The sequence below is a fragment of the Gastrolobium bilobum genome, unplaced genomic scaffold (genome assembly GCF_033153095.1).
Source record: "Gastrolobium bilobum isolate Gb01-03AN ecotype WA unplaced genomic scaffold, APGP_CSIRO_Gbil_v1 utg2798, whole genome shotgun sequence".
In the NCBI taxonomy this organism is placed as follows: domain Eukaryota; kingdom Viridiplantae; phylum Streptophyta; class Magnoliopsida; order Fabales; family Fabaceae; genus Gastrolobium; species Gastrolobium bilobum.
In genome coordinates this window covers 178,818-204,017 of record NW_026898492.1, presented here as the reverse complement: position 1 = coordinate 204,017, position 25,200 = coordinate 178,818, and the positions used below count along the sequence as shown (strand labels likewise).

At 37.0% G+C, this 25,200-nt stretch overlaps 2 protein-coding genes across 2 annotated transcripts; both read right to left on the bottom strand.

Moving 5' to 3' along the window:
- Window positions 1–9,972: 9,972 nt before the first annotated feature.
- Window positions 9,973–16,141, bottom strand: LOC133316775 (protein IQ-DOMAIN 23-like). Its single transcript, XM_061518556.1, has 4 exons — window positions 15,531–16,141; window positions 11,646–11,843; window positions 11,254–11,322; window positions 9,973–10,933 (listed from the first exon to the last, which is right to left on the bottom strand). The coding sequence occupies exons 1-4, from the start codon at window positions 15,927–15,929 to the stop codon at window positions 10,199–10,201; spliced, it is 1,401 nt and encodes a 466-aa protein (XP_061374540.1). The 5' UTR covers window positions 15,930–16,141; the 3' UTR covers window positions 9,973–10,198.
- A 7,955-nt stretch (window positions 16,142–24,096) lies between these two features.
- LOC133316758 (protein 108-like) lies at window positions 24,097–25,200 on the bottom strand. Its single transcript, XM_061518534.1, has 2 exons — window positions 24,906–25,200; window positions 24,097–24,176 (listed from the first exon to the last, which is right to left on the bottom strand). The coding sequence occupies exons 1-2, from the start codon at window positions 25,198–25,200 to the stop codon at window positions 24,097–24,099; spliced, it is 375 nt and encodes a 124-aa protein (XP_061374518.1).

Here is a 25,200-nt window from a genome sequence, read left to right as displayed (position 1 = left end):
CTTGTAATTCTTAATGTATGGCAATGAGGATCCTTGACAACTTCATGGAAGGATAAAAGTTCAACAAGGGAAGAGAGAGAAAAAATGAATTGCTTGTAGGTGGGAAAAATCGATGATAAGCAAGAACACTATGGAGAGGATGATGAGTAGAGAGGGAAGGAGTATAATAGTGAAAATCTTTAAGGTAGGCAGGATGCTTGAGTGTTTTGGTAGGATGAGAAGGAATGGGAGAAAGGGATCAACATGAGAACAAGTAAGCAGGACAATGTCACTAAAAGGGGTGGAAGGAATAGCGGATGAAAGATTAAGGAATGGAAAAATGTGTTCATGAAACACATCACCGGATATGAAGACACAATTGGTCAATCAATTTGTAAGTTTTGTAGTTAAGAGGATAACCAATAAAGACAATTAAGATAGCCCGAGGAGAGGACTTGTGCCAAGTGCAAGGAAGAGTGTAGGCATAGCAAAGACAACCAAAACCACAAAGGTGGGAATATGAAAGTGGTTTGTACTAAAGTAACTCAAAAGGAGAGACATTAGACAACAATGGTGATGGCAAACGAATAATTAGGTAAACATAATTAGACCAGTAAGCAAAGGTTATGTTAGATTGAAAATGAAGGGAAGGGAAACATTCAAAATGTGTTGGTGTTTTCTCTCCACTACAGAATTCTGTTAGGGTTTATCTACACAAGAATGATACGAAACGATGACTTGTTGACAAAAGAATTTAGAAAAATTAAATTGAAGTGCTTTATCAGAATGGACAAACTTAATTGTAGGACAGAATTGAGTAGAGATTATTAGAAAAGTGGCCTCAAAACTCAAGTGGGGGTGAATTGAGTTCAGAAATATTTTCGCAAAATGCCTCAGTTTCTTTGTAAAATCAATTTCTGAGATACTATGATTTAGAATAAGCAAAATTTAATGGATAACAACTTAGACAAGTTAATAATGAACAACAAATTAGAAACTAAATATACTCAAATATGCTATTAATATTTATGCAAAGGAGATAAGAGTCTGAGAAAGTGCAAACTTCGTTTATCTTGGTTCGGTCACAACCATCGTGACCTACTTCTAGCCTTCAATCACGACAATGGTTTCACTATTGATCAAGCTCGGAGGGTGCTTGAACAAACCATAACAACCACAGATATTACAGTGTTGTACAACTTACACTTATAGCCAAATTTCTTAGGTAATGGGCTACCTTTTCAACTAGGGTCTCACCACCCTCAACTCAACTATGCAATAAGAAGATGTTTAAGGATGAACAAGTACCCTCAAAGTACATATTTTACAAATTAAAGTCTAGATATATTGATGATATTACAAGAATAAAACTCAAAGTGTATTGATGATCAAGAGGAGTAAGAATCAACAATAAATGTGTTTAATTCAAGGAAAATAATCAATAATAGTCTTATGATCAATAAAACAGGGATTAAGAGTGGTTGGATGTGTAATTAATGAATATATATAAGTCGTTAGTAGCTGTTAGAATGCTTACTACCTATTATATATTCAAATACTTCTCGTGAAGTATTCGAATGTTTTTTTTTTACAATAAAGACATTAATTGATTACTTTACAATCATTTACAATTGTGAAAACAATATTGAAGTCCCTCAACAGATACAAGAGGAAAGGGACCCAAAATGTCCAAATGCACTAAATCAAATGGAGAAGTAGACAAATTATTATTGGACACAAATGGTAAACGTTTTTGCTTTGATAGTGAACACCAATACAATATGTATCACAATTAAGACATGCTTTAAATTCAAATGAGGCCATAAACATTGTAATCAATGTGAAGATGGATGGCTAGGATGGTCAAGATGGACATGCTAAAATGTAGAGGGATCCAAGAAAGCATGATGACAAGTAACCCCTGGATACGGTCCTGCAAGATGCAAGAATGAGAAGTAAAGGAGACAGTGAGAGGGAGAGTGATACGTTCGTGGGCAGGGGAAAATTTGGGAAGGTGTACAAAATAAGGCAGAAACAACATGAAGGGATCCTGAATGATGAGTTAGCAACACTGAGCACATTTAGTGGGAAGGCTGCTGACGTGGATAATGGGGTGCGTCAGGTGCATCACGTGGACAGTAACCGAATGTAAGGAATGGAGGTCACGCTTCCAGCAAAGGGGTGTTATTACAATTACTGAGTTTGTTACATATAGGGGTAGGGAGCGTGTGAATAGGATCTTTGGAATTTGGGAAGTTGGGCATCCTTTTAGGGTGAATTGGGAGAGAACCAGACCTCTCTAACTGTTCTGGGTAGTACATCATTTAGCAGCTATTTCTTATTGTGAATTGTTTCACATTGTCATTACGTATTTCTCATACTTGTAATTTTGCTTTCAATTACTTGTAATTTCACAGTTGGAGAATGTTAATGATATAGTTGTTGATTAAGAGGCTGAGCTAATAACACATTTACAAATTCCATCAGTTTTCATTCTACTAATCTCTGATACCTATCAATTGGTATCAAAGCCAATTCGATCCCAGGGAGAACTTGAATGGTTGTGACGCGCAGTATGGAGGCTAGATTTGACGAACTATCTGAAAGGGTGAGAAACACGTAGGTGAGTCAGGCGGAGATACTGAGAAGGTTGGATGCACTGATAAACATCAGAATGGCAGGACAATTTAACACCGAAAGAACGGGCTCGACGGGAACCAACGGTGGTACTGGGGGGAATATCTTAAATGCACAAGAAAGGAAGTTAGAGATTCCTATTTTTTCCGGAGAGGATGTCTTCGGATGGCTGAATAAGGTGGAGCGATACTTCCGAGTAAACGGATTAACAGATGAGGAGAAGTTACCAGCGGTATTATTGGTGATGGAAGGAGAAGCTTTAAATTGGTTCCAGTGGTGGGAGATTAATTCCCCCAACGCAAACTGGGCAAGTTTCAGGACGGACGTCTTGAGCCGATTTCAACCGGAGATGGAGGATAATCCTTACGTGCTCTGTTCACGCTAAAACAAGTTGGGAGCGTGGCTGAATACAGAGTAGCTTTTGAGAAAATAGTAAGTCACTTGAGGTTCGAAGATGAAGAAGTGCTTCGAGGGGCGTGGCTCAACGGCTTAGCTGATAGTCTTCGAGAAGAGTTGCTCATGCACCCCATGAACAGACTCTCCGAGATGATGAAGCTTGCCACGAAGATAGAACGGAGAAACCAGGCGTGGGTCGCTGAGGGAATTGGACGAGTGGGCTTGAGTAATGGAATTGGGGCTAGTAGATGGGCCCAAACCACCAGGAGCGGATCGGGTTATGGATCTACACATTTTTCTAATTCTAGTCAGCCCAACTTAAGTGGTCCAAGGACACCTGCGATAGAAGCCTCTACACACTCAGCCACTACGAAAGCAAACTCCAATACGCAAAGCTCTCACCACGGAAGCCCTACCCAGATGGAAAGCCAAGCAAGCTCAGGCGGGCGGAGTTTTGGCCGGCGATTACCACAGGCGGTGATGCAAGAGATATCGCGTTTAGGTCTTTGTTTCAAGTGTGAGGAGCGATGGAATCCAACCCATCGATGCAACGTGCGACAGCTACAGGTGCTCATCGTAGACGAAGAAGGAGATGAAGGGAACGAGTTAGAAGGGGGAGCTGAGGTCATAACCGCAGCAGAGCAGCGGGAAGGAGAGGAGGCTCTCCAAATATCCATGCACAGTCTTTTGGGGTTATCCTCAAACCAAACATTGAAGCTCTGGGGAACGATTGGGGGCGAATCAGTGGTGACCTTGATTGATTGTGGGGCTTCGCACAACTTCGTCAGCAAAAGCGTGGCGGATAGGTTGGGGCTGAAGGTTGATAATACACCCCGATTTTGGGTTGAGGTTGGCGACGGTCATAGGGTGTCTTGCCAAGGTGTGTGTAGACAGTTACCCTTGGAGTTACAGGGACATCAGATTCGACAAGATCTACATCTGTTTGAGTTGGGAGGAGCTGATGTGGTATTAGGGTTGGAATGGCTAACGGGTCTGGGAGAAATCAAGGCTAATTTCAAAGATATGACCTTGAAATTTGAACAAGGAGGTAAAGAGGTGCTACTCCGAGGGGATCCCTCTCTGTCTAGGGCTGTGGCATCTATGAAGTCTATAGTGAAGGCATTATATGATGGAGGCGCTGGATTTCTCGTGGAACAGAGGCCCTATCAGAACAATGAAGAAGCAGTGACTTGGCCAGAGTTGAATGAGTTGCTGGAAGAGTTTGCGGATCTTTTTCGTGAACCCAAGGGACTACCTCCAGAGAGAACTCAGGACCATGCAATCACACTGAAACCAGGTAGCCAAATACCTAACAATCGTCCATACAGGTATCCTCCTCATCAAAAATCTGAGATAGAAAAATTAGTTTCTGAGTTGCTGGACAATGGGTGGATAAGGCATAGTGTGAGCCCATATGCTAGTCCTATAATATTAGTAAAAAAAAAAAGATGGTAGTTGGCATGTGTGTGTTGATTATAGGGCATTAAACAAGTACATTGTGCCCGATAAATTTCCTATGCCTGTGATTGAAGAGTTACTGGATGAGTTAGGAGAGGCTAAGATTTTTTCCAAGCTTGACTTAAAATCTGGGTTTAACCAGATTAGGATGAGGGAGGAGGATATCCCTAAAACAGCTTTTAGGACCCATGAGGGTCATTATGAGTATTTGGTGATGCCGTTTGGTCTCACCAATGCTCCATCAACCTTCCAGGCTCTCATGAATGAAGTGCTACGGCTATTCCTTAGGAAATTTTCTTTGGTATTTTTTGATGATATCTTGATATATAGTCAGGATGAACAGGAGCATATAATACATCTTGCGAAGGTGCTGGGGGCACTTAGGCAGCACCAGCTGGTGGCGAATAAAAAAAAAAGTGTGTTTGGACAGCAGCAGTTGGAGTACCTGGGCCATATAATTACAAGAGAAGGAGTTATGGCTGACCCCCGGAAAGTAGAAGCTATGGAAAAGTGGCCAGTACCCTCCAATATTACGGGGTTGAGGGGGGGTTTTAGGTCTTACTGGTTACTACAGGAAGTTTGTAAAGGATTATGGGAAGATTGCAAGACCATTGACTGAGTTGTTGAAAAAAGATAATTTCAAGTGGGGCCCAGATGCACAAGAAGCCTTTGACAGATTAAAAAAAAGCAATGATTTCAGTTCCAGTGTTAACTTTACCCAATTTTCACAAGCAATTTATGGTTGTAACAGATGCCTCTGGTAAGGGCATAGGGGTTGTCTTGATGCAAGAGAATAAACCAGTGGCTTTCCTAAGCCAAGGTTTTTCTCAGAGAGCTATGAGCAAATCTGTCTATGAAAAGGAGTTGATGGCAATTGTTTTTTCCATCCAAAAATGGAGCCATTATTTAATGGGTAGTCACTTTGTGGTGAAAACTGACCAGAAGAGTTTAAAGTTCCTCACTGATCAAAAGAATTTAAATGCAGAACAGCAGAAGTGGGCCTCCAAGTTGCTGGGTTACGATTTTGAAATTCAATACCAGCCGGGAAAGGAGAACAAGGTGGCTGATGCCCTTTCCAGGAAAATGCAATTTTCTGCTATCTCACAGGTTGATTTGGCACATTTCAATGATCTGGATGATGAAATAAGGGCTGACCCAGTAATGCGCACTATACTGCAAGATCTCCTACTAGATCCTGCTTCACATAATGGGTTTGCTTTGTGTGGAGGGAGGCTACTGTATCAGAACAGATTGGTCCTTCCAAAACAGTCCCATTTAATTCCCTTGATACTCCGGGAATTTCATGATTCACAGGTGGGAGGACACTCAGGAGCTTTCAGGACTTACAAACGCATTGCTGGAGTGGTGTACTGGCAGGGAATGATGAAGGAGATTAAGGATCATGTTGCTGCTTGTCATGTATGCCAACAGCACAAAATTCAGAATCTATCACCTGCAGGGTTGTTGCAGCCTTTGCCCTTACCTACACAAGTGTGGGCTGATGTGTCAATGGATTTCATTGGTGGCCTACCCAAGGCGTTTGGGGTGGACACTATATTTGTAGTAGTTGACAGAATGACCAAGTATGCTCACTTCACGGCTGTCTGTCACCCTTATTCAGCTAAAGACATTGCATCAGTCTTTATTCGTGAAGTAGTACGGTTACATGGGTTCCCTAAAACCATTGTGTCTGATCGTGACAGGATCTTTCTTAGCACATTTTGGTCTGAGTTGTTTAAAATGGCTGGCTCCAAGTTACAATACTCCACTGCATATCACCCCCAATCTAATGGGCAAACGGAAGTGGTCAATCGTTGCTTAGAGTCATATCTAAGGTGTTTTTGTAGCCCAAAACCGAAACAATGGCCCAAGTGGTTGCCTTGGGCTGAATATTGGTTCAACACTACATACAAGGATTCAACCGGCATGACACCATTCAAGGCCTTATATGGTTGTGAGCCACCTACTCTGTTCAGGGACAGCAACCAGAATTGTGTGGTTGAAGATGTTTCAGCAATGTTGCAAGAAAGGGATGTGGTTCTAAAGGAGATGCATGACCACTTGGTGATAGCCCAAAATCGTATGCGGGTTCAAGCCAATAAGCAGAGGAGGGAATTGGTTTTTGAAGTGGGTGACATGGTATATTTAAAACTCCAACCTTACAGGTTGAAGACATTGGCACACAAGATTAATGAAAAGTTGAGTCCGCGGTTTTATGGCCCTTACAAAATTGTTGCTCGAGTTGGCGAAGTGGCTTACAAGCTAGATCTTCCACTTGATTGCAAAGTACATCCAGTGTTCCACGTTTCTTTATTGAAAAAAGCTATCTCACCTGCAACAATGACCCAGCCTTTACCACCTATTATATCTGCTGAATGGGAATTACAATATGAGCCAGAGGATGTTTTACAGTGGAGGTACAACTCTCATGGAAATCTGGAAGTGTTGATTAAATGGAAACACTTACCTTCTTTTGAAAACACATGGGAAGAATTTTTCATGATTAATAATCAATTTCCATTGTTCCACCTTGAGGACAAGGTGGTTAAATTGGGGGGGAGTATTGATACGTTCGTGGGCAGTGAAAAATTTGGGAAGGTGTACAAAAGAAGGCAGAAACAACATGAAGGGATCCTGAATGATAAGTCAGCAACACTGAGCACATTTAGTGGGAAGGCTGCTGACGTGGATAGTGGGGTGCGTCAGGTGCATCACGTGGACAGTAACCGAATGTAAGGAAGGGAGGTCACGCTTCCAGCAAATGGGTGTTATTACAATTACTGAGTTTGTTACATATAGGGGTAGGGAGCGTGTGAATAGGATCTTTGGAATTTGGAAAGTTGGGCATCCTTTTAGGGTGAATTGGGAGAGAACCAGACCTCTCTAACTGTTCTGGGTAGTACATCATTTAGCAGCTATTTCTTATTGTGAATTGTTTCACATTGTCATTACGTATTTCTCATACTTGTAATTTTGCTTTCAATTACTTGTAATTTCACAGTTAGAGAATGTTAATGATATAGTTGTTGATTAAGAGGCTGAGTTAATAACACATTTACAAATTCCATCAGTTTTCATTCTACTAATCTCTGATACCTATCAGAGAGAGCCAATGAGGGCACTAATTGAAAGCAAATTATAGCAAAATTATGGCACAAAACAGAATTGATGACAAAATAGCCTTAGCCTATGTTATTGATACCATAATCAACAACACAAAATATAAAGCAGAAACTGACTTTTCCCGTGACAAACTACATGCCTATATTCCCAGCAATAGAAAGCTAAAAATAACTAACTCTCAATATTTACAAATATGTCCTACTTCTAATAGATTTCCTACTTGTGACAAACTACATGCTATACAGTTGTTTAAGTACCTACAAAATTATAACAAATTAATGCTATACATTGTTCAATTTTTAGTTTAAAAAATAAAGTGAATCACGTAGACATATTATTCACCAGTTCTCTTTCTTTATACTGTTGTTTCTCACGGTCCTACATGTCCAGGACAGGTGAAAAACAATTCAACTACTTCATGATTATAAGTGCCCAACATAAACTATATTGTTTTATTTTCTACTTTATTTTTATTTGTCAATCTGTATTCCTTTTTTCTCTTTAATTCAAGAGAGTTATTATGCTTAGAGAATATCAAGTTTTTTACACTCTTTTCGGTTGTTAAACTAATAGTTTATCAGTATCAGATGGTGCAACTCCTACTTCTACATCATTTTCATAATCAATTTTGTCTTCAACTGTATGGCCTACTGTGAGCATCCAAGGCCACAGTTCCCTCACATATATAGTCACAAGAAAAACAAAAAGCAGAACAAAATAATGCACAACAGAATAGAACAAGGATGCTGTCATATGTCACATTGTCACTACATATGTGCACTCTTTTGTCCTTTGTTTGGAGTCCATTACTGCAAAACAGGACCACCAAGAAAGCTTGGATATAGTGTTATGCGGCCAAGGGAGTCCAACTTATATATTCCATACTTCTCATTCCTTCGTGGCACTCTTTAAACCGAACACCAAACATCATCTCAGCCAATACCAATCAACCATTGACTCTGATATATGCTATGCGATCAGGGAATTCACATGGGCTAAACAATAAACCAATTTGATTTATGAGTTTTCATACTTGGATGTTCCATACTTAGCTCATTCCTTCACGATACAGGATTTTATCAATCACAGTTGAATTCCCAAACATATAATTTCTCTGAATTGACATGGGATAAATAAATCTAGGATGAATACAGTGGATAAAAGAAAATAGGAATGCTAAACAAAACATACGTCTCTAAATACTAAATAGTTGCCATATATCTCAAAATTTGGTTTTCTGTTCAAACAGAATATTTTTATCCACCAATGTTACTTCTTTTGATACAAGATATTCAAACATGTACATTTAATGGCAGTGGCAAATCAAATTGGACAAATTGGCTGCAGCTTTTCTAAGAAATTTCTCTGAACTAGTCCAATTCATTAGAAAGAAAAGATTACTGGTTAAAATAGACTAAAGAAACCATCAAAACAAGAAAAGCTACTTATAGGACTAACCATGTTGAAGACGAAGGTTTACTAATAAAGGTTTTATCTCTGATATTCTCTAATAAGACTATTCTTATAAGAAAATTAACAGGATATGAGGATAAGATATAAAGTTGAGGGTTCTGCAGTTCATATTAGTCCCAAAGTACAAAGAAAGGGCTTAATAGTAAAAGTTGTTTAAGAATTGTCATATAGTGTATATTACAGCCTACAGGTTCCTCTTGCAAAAGATTCCAGCATTAACAACTAACAAGTAACAATCACCTTGTCATTTAGCAATCAATAACTATTAACTACTAGTAGAATAGCAGACTGAAAACAATTGTGCAGATATGCAAGGAACTGCAAGTCAACCTGGTCAACCCGAAGGCTTTTATTAACATGCATGTTCAGAGGATTTTGAAATGAAGTTAAATCGACTGTTTTGCGAAAATTAGTTCATCACTAAACTGGATTAGTGCATACATACTAAAATATTGAAAATAATGATTGAATAACTTATAGTTTTAAGTTTTGGTCTAACAGAAACATTCTTGTTTTGGACCTCACACACACCTCTAATCTTTACAGACCCTAATCTTTATTGTTGTCATTGCATATGCACACACATCCCTTTTTTCTTCTAGTCTCTTGTCTGTGCAGATCCACAACCTTCGTTGGTCTCCTCCACAGACACAATTCCAACAGCAACCTCAATCCACTAGGATGGAACAATTCTGTTTCTTAGTTTTCTATTATAATAAAAAAAAAATAGAAGTTCTGTAATTTAAACATCACTTTACACTTGCACTAAAACAAACTCAACTTTAGGACACTATCTCTAAATTGTAGTCACTAAATCATTTGTTCTGGCGAATCACACATTCAAAACCAACATTGCATTAATGAAATCATTCAAAACATTGTGTGTAACAATTCAACACATCAAAATTCAGCAAAACCCAATCATTTGATTTGTGAATCAATACATTTATAACTTCAACAATGTGGCCATTGATCGTGAAAGGACAAAAGAGTACATGTCAAATACTTACAATTCTACAACTACTGTCGTACACATAAAACCCAAGCAAAGGAAAATAATGACTCTTCCAATTTTATTTTATCTTTTCCGAAAACGAGAGAGGAATTGTCTTCGTTCATAAAACTTGGATTGTCACCTTAAATTGCTGCTCCCAATTATGTTCAAGCAGCTTGTGGTTGGATAGGCATTGCTCCTGAAATCAGAATACCCATCTGAATTAGGCCCTGCATCACAAAGTCCCTGAAGAGACCTTCTAGTTGAACCACCATATCTCTCAAACTCCACCCTTTGCCTTGGAGCACTATGTGACCTAACCTTAGCTCTAAAAGATTCAGTATTTGCCATGTAATTGGGATGACCCGAGTAGCCACTGAAGAAACCCCACGAACACTCACTCTTAGTGGGTGTAAAAGGACCTCTCCTTCCACCACTTCCAAGTCTAGAGGAGGCAGAAAATGCTTGTGGACTATTCTCAACAGTTCTTGAAACCACTTCTTCTTTTCCTTTGTAGAACTTCAGAGAGCCTAGTGGTAACACTTCCCTAGAAGAGAGACACGGATTTTGAACTTTTGAAGAACGTTTTGATGGAGACTTATATGCCATAAAATTCTCATTATTGTAATCAGAAGACAAGTAATGATGTGCTGTCTGAAATGAGCTGCTACTATGGTGGGTGTTCAAGTGTGGCTTCCAAGTATCTACTTCAAGAATCTTGTCACCCTTATCATCATTAGGGTGCCCATTTTTCAATGAAGCATCACCAGTTTGGTTGCACACACTTTCTTCCATCCAACTCTCTAACCAATTGGAATCAAACCGGGCTCTTTCTAAGTCAATATCCCTGAAATTTGCATTGGAACTACATCTCTGCAAGTTGAAAATGGAGAATGCAATTAAAGGTGAAATTAAATCAACAGGTCCACCATCTACAAGAATCATAAAAAAGCAGAATAAAAAACTTGTACTGCTGGTAATAAAATGGTTGAAATCCACCTTCACATTTGAGTTGTAAACTTTCTTCAATTGCACCATTAATTAACCGATTCAAATACTAATAATGGACATGTGTTTACTTTTAAGTAAAATCCCAGTCAATATTAGAAAAAGTTTCAGAGCACAGTTACACTATTTTCATTTAAATCATCCATGAATCCTGTAATCCAGTTTATGGGAAGAATAATGTGTACCTTGAGGATAGAAGATCCATCAAATTTGGTACTATAGGAACGGAATGGGGGCTCATAATCTTCAGGGACCTGGAATTATTTAAGCATAAAAAATCATAGATTAATGATTATTATTTATGAGCCATTCTTAGCATAGTAATAAACTAATGATCATCATCCATGCTCTAGCGCCAGCTTAATTTGCAACATGCTGTTTGTGACAGGTTGGAAAGTTAATTTACAGCAGATTCCAAATTGCAACAATTGGTGGGGTGATATATATATAAAAAAAAAAAACCATAGAGAAAAGTACTATTGCATAGCCTTTCTAACAAGTTAGCCTTAGTTTACTAAGATAAGAATCAGAACAACAAATAAGAGAACAAAAAAAAAAAAATGTTTGCTTGGCTTACAGGGAAATGAGAAAGTGAAGACTTGAAAGAATGCATATTATCTGACAAGTCCACACGACTTGCACGTGCCCGGGCCTGCAGTCGCACCAATGTTTGCATGCGCTTGAGCATATCTGCAGTTTTCTTTCTTACAATGTGGCCCCTCACTAATGCTTGCAACTTCACCAATGCTCTAAGTGCTCTCAGTGCCCTCCTTGCCTTCCAAATTCATCTCAAAATTATCAGTAAAAATTAAATTTTCACATCATTAGCTAATAATGCTTAACAATGAAATTGACCCATTAGATTTCTTCAGGAGGAAAGAAAGAACAATTAACATTAAGCATCATTCAAAAATTAAGACAGACCCTCAACATAATAAAATAAAAGTTAGGGGATAGTTAAGCATGGAATGCCATAAAGGTAGGGAATATTAAAAGTAAAAAGACATGAGAGAAAGAGAGAGAGAGAGAGAGAGGAGGGGCATTGAGGCTGATGGGCGAAATCATTAGTAAACATAAATAAACAGTGAAAAGCAATCTATTATTGATGCTCCGTTTTATTCTTTGAAGCTTCCTATGTTGCATTCCTCTTAAGACACATTAAAATTATTCTATGGGTCTACTCAACCGCTTAATCTTTTAGAAGAATTAATTACATGATATGCTATCATAGTATATCAACAAGTATTCTAGAGTTCGATTCTTACTTTTCCATTCTTCTAATAAATAAATAAAAATTAAGCAGAAAATAACCATAAAAAAAAAAAACTGTGCATTATCTATACTTCAAAGTTCAAATTTTTTCACATAAGAGGTCATATTAATAAATGGGGATACATTTCTCATATCATATGAGACAATTGTCTCATGCACGCATAAAAAAAAAAATACGTGAGATTTACTTTTTTTTCTATTTTTTTAGTGGGTCTCACCTACTTTTTTGCGTGTGCATGAAATAATTTTGTCTCATGTAATGAAATGTATTCCCCTTAATAAATATAATAAAATTATTTATGTGTTACATGACAACCACCTTGACATGACTTGCATTATCAGCAAGACGGCAAAAGGTGAAAATATAAGTTCAAAGAATATTGTAGCCTCAGCTTTTATAGAAAGATAATACATTTACAGCCTAACTGTTGGTCCGTGTGTCCTTAACCCGAGTTGCTTTCTCTCAAGTGAAGGTTAGAATATCAGTTTATCATCTTAAAGTAAGGTGAAAAACTCTACTTTTTCCTCCACAAAAGTATGGCTCTTGGCTTTTCACTTGTCAAAGACCAAGAAGACAAGTTTAACACAAATCAACAAACCAGTAGTTACCAACTTGCTCGTGACCCTCCTATTATTATATTCAGTAATAGGAAACCTAACAACCAGCACTTAGACCAATGACCAAAAACATGGTTGATGATGGGATTGGCGCAATGCCACTTCACCTTTGGTGTTATTTTTTGGGGTACAAAGGGACATCCTACTTTGGCCACCGGAAAGGAAAGTATCATTATTCATTACTCAACAAATGTGTGGGAAAGTCTTGTCTTCATTAAAAAATTACCCGTTTTCCCCTTTCTTAAATTTTCTTGGCCCTTGTTTTCTCAAACACTCAAATTCCAAAATGGAGTCATTCTGAGCTGAATTGTGTAACTTACAGACTCGTCCCAACATCATACCACTCTACTCTCACTGTTAACATTTTCTAGTGCGTCGAAATCACATACATGCAAGAAGATAAGACAGAACAGAACACACTCCAAAACACAAGTGACAAAACACAAAAATTGTATCGAGCACATGATAATAAGGCAGACTCAATATGTGTAGTTCATTTGGCAACACAAGCTAAGTAAAGTGGAGACAGAAACTACTTTCCATTCCCATCAAATACAAGTTTGAGCAGGGCCAGAGCTTTTAAGCCCAACTCAGGATTAGTCCCGTAGCATAGCCGGAACAAAGTGTAAAGAACCAATTTAACCCAAAAGCTTAAGCTGGTAGCTGGTGGGTGAGGACTTTTTTAATGGTTTTCTCAACACCCCCTCACACTAGAGCCCACTGGACTTGAAGGGTGGACAATGCACAAGCCCACCTACCTGTGCGATGAAAGAAATTTCACTAGAAATAAAGTGAGGGGCGGCGAGGTTCGAACCCGGGACACGAGGCTCTGATACCATGTAAAGAACCAATTCAACCCAAAAGCTTAAGCTAGTGGGTGAGGACTTTTTTAATAGTTTTATATATCTCAACACAAAGACTTAAGCTTGCGCACATACGATAGGATCGACTCGTCTTTATCTCAAAGAGATAATTAGGATCGGTATACATAAGGCAGTGAATAGTGATAACATAAAATGGAAAAATAAAAGTAATATATTATATATGAATAAGGATTATTTTACCTCAGTCTAAGTTGTACTCTCATTCTTGATTGTTGATCATATTTATATCTAATAATTCTAATTTATTAGATATTTGAACCTTTAAATATAAAAATCAATGATCAAGATTTGATGTAAGACTTTTAATTCTTACATGGCTGTAAAAATATCATACTATATATATATATGGGAAGGATATACTCACCACCAAAAAAGTTTACCATATTTACAACCAACCTAATCACCGTTAATTTCCGTCAATCTAACGTTTATAATTTCTTGAAAATTATTAGGTCGCATTTATTAATTAATTATTAATTTTCAATAAATTCAATAAATTATAACCGTTAACTTGACAGAAATCAACGATGATTAGGTTGGTTGTAAATGTGATAAATGTTTTGGTGGTAAATATATCATGCTCCATGTATATATATATATATATTATTCTGTGCCAAATTTGTCGGTGGAACTCAAAACACCGAACTCTATAAACAAAACATTTACCAGAGTCTTACCATAAACTATAAAGAAGTTGGTATTAAATTAATTTTATATATATATTTGGGAAGCAGACAAGGTGTGGGTGTTGTGGCACGGAACAGTTTGCTTTCGATGGGTGAAAAATTAAAGAGAAGAAAGAACCAAGGTTGAAAATGAAGCAATATTTGACTAGTGTTTGTTTCCCGAGAAAAACAGCAAGGGAGAAAAAAATTTCTATCTCAACGAGAAAAATAAATGGGCGGAAAGCAACTACAGACAGAGAGAGTCAACAAATTTGAAATTCGCTGACGCCTTAAAAATATGGGAGAGAATTGAAAAAATAATAAATAATAAATACTCCAATTTAGTCAATCAAAAATACACTGTACATTTGACTATGCTCATTCTTTAAATATTTCGAACAACAAATTATTATTTTTCAGAGTAAACATCCTTTTTAGTCCCTGACAATATTTACGAAGTCCTTTTCAGTCTCTGGCAATAAAAAATGATCAAATTGGTCCCAGAAAGTACAAGAAAAGGGCCACTCTACATATTTGGGAGTTGACATAAGGACTAACATGACCTTTTTTATAATTTCAGGGACCAATTTGATCTTTTTTTATTGCCAGGGACTAAAAAGGACTTCGTAGATATTGACAGAGACTAAAAAAGGTGTTTACTCTATTTTTTTATCAATTGATTCATGGATTACTCGATAAAATCTATTCGAGCTGGATAAAATTACATGAATAACAAATTGGGATCCAAACTTAAGATCACTAATTCATTACCAATTGATTCATTTGCTTGTAATAACAACAACAAATTATTTTTGTTTATAAATAAACATCTATTTAATCTATCAATATTTATAATCTTATGTTACATTACATTGAACAACGTTAAAAATCCAAAATCCTTAGACAAACAAAATTTTACCATCATGGATTCCAGGGACATTATGGTAAAATTTCGAAGACATCGTGGTAAAAACAAAAATAAAAAACATTAACACAAAACTAATAAAAAACAAATTCACGTACCAAGTAACCTCGGAACGCCGATTGTATCTTCACGGCGGCGGCTGCGGCTTCCTCCGCCAACTGACGATGGACTTGAGCCGCGGTGGCGGCCCTGCTGCTATTGCCGCTGGTTAGTCTGACCACCTCTGCGGCGGCGTGAGCGGCGGCGAGTGCGGCCTCTGCTACGGCGGCGGTTGCGGCAGCGACGGCGATGGCATGCTTATTGGCGTCCAAGGAGTCGGTGGAGAGGTCAAGGTCGTGGTTGAGGTTTGATAATGAGTTGGACTTGTCCCTGGTGCTGTGTTTAACGAAGCTCCAACTCCTTTTGTCCTTGCCGGGTTTGGAACCCGACCCGTCAGAAGCTCCGGATGGAGGAGTACGGTGCTTCTTTCCGCCGAAGAGTCGCCGGAAAAAGCCCATGATGTTCAACTCATTGAAGGGTAATGGCAATGGGTTTTAAAAGTGGAAGTTTTGAAGAGTAGAGGGTAGAAACTAAAAAAAATAAAATAAAAATAGAATGGAATGGAAGAAGTTGAAGATTGAAGAACTTGGGAATAAAGAATACACAGAAAAAGAGATAAGAAAAGGAATCGAATGGAATGGAAGAAGTTTAAGATTGAAGGACTTGGGAACACTTATATGGAGGAGTTTGGAGTGTTGCAGATTTGGAATGTGTTTAATCGTTCCATGCCACGCGCTTTTCTATGAGTTTGAACACCACGCGCTCTTTGAATTGGAAATTTGGTTCAGGCTTTCTGTTTGGGTGGACTTTTGGAAGAAAGGGTTCGTTCCTCCCAAGTTTGATTCAAACTTCAAAAAACACAGGGCCCTCAATTTAGATTGTTTAAATAACCTTTAAAATATACAGTATAAGAAAAATAAAATAATAGAATTTTTTTTTTCAAACAAGAATTCATATTATACGAATTGGATAGTTTTTTTTACTATTCAATATTCTTCATGTTATAGAAAATAAAAATATTTTTCTTCCAGAGTGGTATCTCACTGATGGCTCGGGCCTTAAGGTCTCCGCAAAGTCGTAAGACCATGTATGGGGGCTGACGCCTACCCAGTGCCGGATGTATATATCTAAATTCTAAAAGTGTATAAAATTTATGTTTTCCTTTTTTCTCTCTTTTCTCATATATGAACCCACACCACACACTATTATATGAACTCATGTGAAGAGAAAAGATAAAATTATTTTCTGTAATATGAAAAATGTTAAACTCTTTTTTAAATAAATAATTTAATGTTGATTTACTAAAACTTTTAACACAGACTTTTTTTTATTCTAGAACTCTGATTATTTTCTTAAAAGTGTTCGCATAAATATGAAATTAATCTTAATCAACATAATAATTCCTCAAATCTAGCTTCAATAATCCTCTCCAGAATTCGACCCCCACTGCTCTTTTGAAATTTCCTCTATCCTGACACTCATATTATCACTTAAGTCAAACCTAAAAGTTTCACTAACCCATTTTTTGGGTCAATGACTATAAAGAAATAAGTGCTTATATTTTAATGAAAAGTGATTATTTTAAAACAAGTGCTTATAGTTCAGTAGTTATTCAACTGAATTACGCGCCCTTTTCACACATTGAAATCTAAACCGGGAAAGAGTATACAAAATTAAAAGCAAATAGAATAAAATAATGAAATAAATCACCTTAAAAATATATTATACCAGAAGAAGAAATGAGATCTTAATTAATATGTTTGGTACTACATTTCATTTCACTTTTGGGATAAGTACGAAAATAAATTATGTCTTACCTCACCCTCTGCTCTAATTAATTTTCGTCTACCTTGAATATTAAAGGACTATATCCTTAAGGCTGTGGTTACTACACCATTGAATTTTCCAACATACACATTTTAAATTCGAACAATGTTAAAACCTCATATTGAATTTTTCTTTAACACAAAAAAAAAAAGGGAAACAAAGTACGATATTTGAAATGCTTGTTTGGACTTTTTTGGAGCAAACTAGCGACTGAAAATGCCAACATGTTGTGCTTATGTAATTGAGAATTTTTTTTTGGGAAATATTTCATAGGTTCATCGCTTCGCGATTAGTCCAATTCGGGGCGGTCCAGGATTAAGGTTTTAAACTCCTTCCAAAAGTGGTACTGGAGAAGTTCGAACACATGCCCTCACCCCACCTGCTCAGCTCCCATGCGCCAAGTGAACTTCCACCATTTGGTATGTAATTGAGAATTTAATATAATGAATTCCTCTATTTGTTGTGGCGTGAGTGGAGCTGTTGGGCTGTTAGAAGAATGGACCCACACATCTTAAATTGTGAAAACAACTAAGAAAGTAACAAGTTTGGGTCCGGTAGTTATGGTACAGTCGTCCATCTAATTCGTAGCAGCTATGCCCTACGTGGTGCATAAATGAATTTATTCACCCCTACATTCCTACTTTAATTACTCATTTAATTGATAAGGCATTAATTTATGATTTATAGGTCTAAAACTATAATCGAATTAATAGAAAATAAATATTATATTATTAGCACAAAGATCATATATATATTATGTATCCTACAAAATAAAAAACTAATTAAGAAAATTTATACTTCAACCTTTGTAATTTGACATTGAATTTTTATTTGACTCAAAAAAATATTTTTGTTGAATTTTAAAAAAAAAATATTCAAACCGATTTTTCATTAGTTCTCCATCGGTTTTTATCAATTTAAAATATTTTGTATTAAAATTTTAATATATCACTTATTAAAGTTGGTAAAAATTACATGATATATATCTAAAAAAAATGATATATTTATATTTATTTTACTCATAATGATTAATATCATATAAGTTTTTTTTTTTTTTTTTTTTTTGAATCAATGCATTGTAGTGCTCCTATTTTTCATATGCTCGGCTCATGAAATGTACTTTTTCATTAGGACTTCGACATTGAGACGGCCTAACATCGGGCTTGATATTGGGCCCAACACTCCTTGCAGGTTTCACATACTTTGGAAATAAACCGCCGTTGATTAATGGAATTAATGTTTATCTTTTACATATACATAAAAATGTATATGACACATTGGTTCATGTGAAGAAAAAAAAGAAAATATAAGCTCCACATATTTTTATATATGTGTATAAGAAATAAAATTATCTCCTACAAGTAGAGGTGACAATATGGGTTAAACTTCACGGGTCAACTCATTAAAATGGGGCGGGTTGGGTTATACATTTCAACCCACCAATCCGTCTCAACCCGCTCCACTTAGTTATGGGTCAAAACGGGTTCGTGGCGGGTTGGCCCGTGAGCCAGCTTTTTTTTTTTTTACTATTAGTAGTATCTTATTTGTCACTAAATTTTTGTGATATAATTTTTTTTTATTTTAATACTTCCCTAGAAAAAATATAAAAGAAAAACTTTATTCAATGCAAAGGTTTAAAAAAAAAAATAAGGGGAGGGTAACATAAAAATAAGTAATATTATAAAATTAATACAAGATAATTTATTATTATTTTTTAATTTTATTTTATTTTTTAGGCGAATCAACCCACTTCAAAATGGGTAGGTTGATATTTTCAACCCACCATCAAATGGCGGGTCAACCCGCCTCATTTTTGGCGAGTTAAGGGCGAGTTGACCCATTTTGCCACCTCTACTTACTGGATACACTAATCCCTTGATTAATTCCTTCAAATTCACTTTGAAATAATTATTTATCTGTTGTCAAGTTCAATTTATATTAATTCATAACATTACTTGTTGTAAATAATATTGATTTAGTTATTATTTAGTTTTTATTTAGTCATTTATTGTTGTATTGGGCCAAGCCCTTTGTTGTATTGGGCCAAGCCCATTAGGTTAAAAGTAGGTCAAATATTCTCTATAAATAGAGAACCCTTTGTACAGATTATTTACAATTCTATAATATATTAGAATACCCTTTTACAAGTTGGTATCAGAGCTCTCGATCTGAGGGCTTTGCTTCCGCACATATTATCTTCTTTTTTAACAAAACCTTAATTTCTTTACCTCTTGCCGCCATTAGCCGCCACCGGAAAATTTTTCCGGAGACCTTTTGGACCAAGGGGACCATTGTTGACCTTATTTTTCCTCCGATCTATCATTCTACGCAGTGTTCCTCCGCCACAAACGACCGAAACACCTCCGATCGCCTCCAATCAGATCTGTCTTCACCGTTTGGACCACTTTCCGGCGACTTTTCAACCGCGACCACCCACAGACAGGTGTGCGCTCACCGGACGACCACACCAGAAAAATCTCAGCCGGCGAAGCCCATCCACGCGCTCTCACGCGCCGCCCCTTTCCCGGCGAGTGAATCCCACGCGCAGCTCCTTTCTCCGGCGCGTGGAGGCGCGTGCGGCCGTGTTTTTGGACCGGACCACCACCATTCTTCTCGTCTTCTTGTCTTCTGTCTGGATCTGTAATTATTTTTCTGATCAGAGGTCATTTGATATTCTGTTTGGTTGATTTTATCGCTGGTTGTTAACTTTTTTTGTTAAAGAATGGCTGAGCATGATAGTTCTTCGATCTTATCTGGTAAGAGCACACGTTCTATATCTCTTCTTGCTTCTTGCACTGATTTTAAAACCTCATGGATTTTGGATTCTGGTGCAACTGATCATATGGCTTGTCGTACTGAGTTATTTTGTTCTTATCATCCTACTGTTGGTAGTCATACTATATCCGTAGCTGATGGATCCCATAAATCAGTTATTGGTTCTGGTAACATTCAAATTCAACCTTCCTTGTTTCTTAAAAATGTTCTTTATGTTCCTCAGCTTTCTACTAATCTTATCTCCACTCAAAAACTTACAACTGATTTGAATTGTTCTATCACATTTTTTCCTTCTCATTGTCTTATTCAGGATCTTACCACGAAGAAGACAATTGGAGTTGCTAATGTACAGGATGGGTTGTATCATCTCCTTCCAGACCATGCTAGCAAAAATCAGTTATTAATGACACGTCATCCTTCTACTGCAGAGTCTATGATTTGGCTCCATCACAAGCGTCTCGGGCATCCACCATTTAGTCTTTTGAAGTCTATGTTCCCCTCTCTGTTTCTCAATAAGTCGGTTGAGACCTTTCAATGTGATGTTTGTGAATTTGCAAAACACCATCGAGTGTCATTTCCTTCTAGCACTATTAAAAGTAGAGAACATTTTTCTCTTATCCATTCTGATGTTTGGGGCCCTTCTAAAGTGCACAGTGTTTCAGGTGCTAGGTGGTTTGTTTCTTTTATTGACGATTGTACTCGGTTAACATGGATATACTTGATGAAAGACAAGTCTGAAGTACCAGAGATATTTATTCGGTTTCATCACATGGTTGAGACACAGTTTGGTAAGGGTATTAAAAGACTCAAATCTGATAATGGTACTGAGTACGTCAATCAACGCCTGTCACAATTCATTTCAGACAGAGGTATGATTCATGAGCTCACATGTGTTGATACCCCTCAACAAAACGGGGTTGCTGAAAGGAAAAATCGTCACCTTCTTGAAGTTGCTAGAGCACTACTTTTTCAGACATCTGTTCCTAGTTCTTATTGGGGAGAAGCAGTATTAGCTGCAACTTTTTTGATCAACCGTTTACCTTCACGGGTCCTTAACAATATCAGTCATATTCATTCCATGACTTCCTTCTTTCCTTCTGTTCCCATATTGCAGAGCCTTCCACCAAGAGTGTTTGGATGTGTTGCCTTTGTCCATGTTCATAAACAACATCGGAGTAAGTTGGATCCTAGGGCTCTTAAATGTGTCTTCCTTGGTTATAACCCTTATAAAAAAGGGTACAAGTGTTATCATCCACCAAGTCGGAAATATTTTGTTTCTATGGATGTCACCTTTCAAGAATCTGAATCTTATTTCCTGGGTCCTCATCGTCAGGGGGAGAATAGTTCTTCAGAAGACTCGTCCCCTTCCTTCTTTGAGTCTGGATCAATCTTCTCTCTTCCTAGTGTGTCTGCCCCTGGTGTGTCAGAACCTTCAAATACACCTGAGATACAACCCATATTGTCTCACCAGCAACCTCAATCGTCTGAACCACTGGTAAGTCCTGAATCTCCTATTTCTTCTGAATCTCCTGTTTCTGATTCTAATATTATTTCCTCTCATGATTTGTCTATTTCTTCTGATATCTCTAATGACTTACCCATTGCTTCTACTTCTGATAACTTACCTATTGCTCTTAGAAAAGGAAAAAGATCTTGTCACAAGAAAACTTGTTCCTCCTGTCCCTCTTGTACTCAATACCCTATCTCCCACTTTGTTTCCTCTGCTAATCTTTCTGTGCAGCACAAAAGCTTTGTTTCAGCACTAGATTCTATTGCAATCCCAAAATCAGTACATGAAGCCTTGAAAGATAGGAATTGGGCTCAAGCCATGCAAGAGGAGATGAATGCTTTGGAGAAAAATAAAACATGGGAGGTTATTGATAGACCCAACGGAAAGAAAGCAGTAGGGTGCAGATGGGTTTATACCCTGAAATATAATTCTGATGGCACTCTTGAGAGATATAAGGCTCGATTAGTGGCCAAAGGTTACACTCAAACCTATGGCATTGATTATGAAGAAACCTTTGCTCCAGTTGCAAAGATGAATACAGTGAGAATCTTGTTATCCCTTGCTGCCCATTACAATTGGGATATAAATCAATTTGATGTGAAAAATGCTTTCCTCAATGGTGAGTTAGAAGAAGAAGTCTACATGGAAATCCCGCCTGGTTTTGATTCTGTGAAGGGGGAAAATAAAGTTTGTAGATTAAAAAAGGCCTTGTATGGATTGAAGCAGTCACCTCGTGCTTGGTTTGGAAGATTTACTAAGGTTATGATGACCTTAGGATACAGACAGAGCCAAGGAGATCACACTATTTTCTTCAAGCACTCCCAAAATGGGAAGCTTACTGTGCTCCTTGTATATGTTGATGATATTATTATCACAGGTGATGATTTTGTGGAGAGACAGATTCTGCAAACACGGCTTGCCTCTGAGTTTGAAATCAAAGACCTTGGGAAACTGAGATATTTCCTAGGGATAGAAGTAGCTCATTCAAGCAAAGGAATTTTTATCAGCCAGAGAAAATATGTTCTTGATCTTCTCAAAGAAGCAGGAAAGCTCGGGTGTAAACCCTCTAATACTCCTATTGAGCAGAATCACAAGATGGGCTATGAAGAAGAGAGTCCTCCAGTTGATAAAGGACAATATCAACGGCTAGTTGGGAAATTGATATATCTGGCCCATACCAGACCAGACCTAGCTTATGCTGTTAGTGTTGTCAGTCAGTTTATGCACGATCCAAAAGAAAAACACATGCAGGCAGTAGAGAGAATTCTTCAGTATCTTAAAGGTACTCCTGGTAAAGGATTGTTATTCCGACGTGATGGCAATCTATCTTTAGAAGTCTACACAGATGCTGATTATGCTGGATCCGTGACTGACCGTCGTTCTACCACTGGTTATTGCATGTTTCTTTGCGGTAACTTGGTGATATGGAGAAGTGAGAAACAAGATGTGGTTGCCAGATCAAGTGCAGAAGCTGAATTTCGAGCTATGGCTCAAGGCATTTGTGAGTTACTGTGGCTGAAAATTGTTCTTGATGATCTCAAAATAAAATGTGAGGGACCTATGAAGCTGCTATGTGATAATAAGTCCGCTATTTGTATAGCTCATAATCCAGTTCAACATGATCGGACTAAACATATTGAGGTTGACCGCCATTTCATCAAAGAGAAACTTGATAGCGGGTTGATTACCACTCCATACATTCCCACTGGGCGTCAATTGGCTGATCTATTAACAAAGGGGCTTCCTTCAGACAGATTTCAAGAACTTACTAGCAAGCTGGGAATGATAAATATTGATTCCTCAGCTTGAGGGGGAGTGTTGTAAATAATATTGATTTAGTTATTATTTAGTTTTTATTTAGTCATTTATTGTTGTATTGGGCCAAGCCCTTTGTTGTATTGGGCCAAGCCCATTAGGTTAAAAGTAGGTCAAATATTCTCTATAAATAGAGAACCCTTTGTACAGATTATTTACAATTCTATAATATATTAGAATACCCTTTTACAAGTTTACTCAAATGAAAAATTCACTTATTAATTTTCATTGATAATCTAAATTCAACTACAGAAAAGAATATAGTTATATTAAAATTATATGCCACCGAACCAAACACTAATTAGTCACAATAGAAATAAATTAAGATTAAAATCAAACTTTAATTTTAATATTCTTAAAACTCAAAAAAAAAAAAAAGGATACATTTATTTTCGTCTTCAGCTAATGTTTTAAATATAAAAAAGACTGTTCTTTTTATATTCTGTTTCAGTCCTACTTTGTTTTACGTCATTTCATTGTCTTTAAAACTTGTAAACATCATTAGTCCCTACATTTTGGGCATAACACGATAAAAGAAACAAAGGGTGGTTTTGTTTACTTTTCTTTCTGTTTTATTCGGCGAATGAAGGTACTTTGATTACTTTTCCCTGACATAGTTATGAAGTTTAATTATTAATCACCAAGAACGAATATCAAGCTTAATGTATGTTTCCCAATCAAAGAAAAGTCCAACATTTTTATTTCATGGCGTTGACTTCCTCTTGCATTCTTACATTGCATGGTTTCGCCAAATAGGCATTCAATCGGAGAGCCAAACCTAAGTAAAAAGTAAAATAAAATAAAAGAGAACCCGAGAGAAGCTAGGGGCTTCAACATTATTCACCTCAATGTATCTTCTTCATGTGCTCTAATTGGTGACTGTAAATTAAGATTCAAGTGTAAAGTAATCATACTTACTAAGAAGAAGAAAAAGAAATTTGGAACAATATGTAAAATTAACTGATAATCATTGGTTTTAGTGACAATAAGCTTGTTCCCTTAACTAGAGACCTAAGTTCAAGTCAATAGATAAAAGTGAATTAAGAGAATTATCTCCTATATGGGTTTGAAAGTTTTGTGGTTTTTTATAAGAGTAGAATTATATTAACAAACTTTATTTTATAAACTTACAAATTACATTATATCTGAGTGTAGTTTGTAAATAAAAAATTTATAGAAATAATCTTCCCTTTCTTATAAACCATGTGGGAAACTAGAAAAAAAAATTGTCTAATATTTCAACTGCAACAAATATTTATTTGAGACACTCACAAAAAAAATAAATGGGTCCTATTAATTTTTTTCTTCATTTTCTTTTTACAATAGGACTCACTAACATTTATATGAGTTGAAATTTATAGGAAAACAAAAATATTTTTTCAAAATATATATGGAATATCATTTCTGCCTTTAAGGAGAAAAATGCTCATTTTTTATGCCTTAAAAGGCAAAAATGATATTCCCAAAAATATATATGTTAAATTAAAGAACATAGTGAGAAACTTACCACAATCCGCTATGGGTGGGAGTTGACACTGATTAGGAAGTTGGAAAGCGATCCTTATTGTGCTGCAGAGGCAGTCACGGTCCACAGCTTCAAGTGCATTACAGCATCCAACACTTGGGTTTGTGTTAGGTGCACCAGGCACCACAAAGGGTGCACAAACATTGAGGTTGCTCAGCTGGTTTGAGCATGTGCTCTGTGCCTTAACCTTCTCTTTCTCGGTCCCTAGTGCAACAACCAAGAGGAGCACCACACCAAGTTGAGATATTAGAGAGAAGAGAGACTTGAGTGCTGCCAT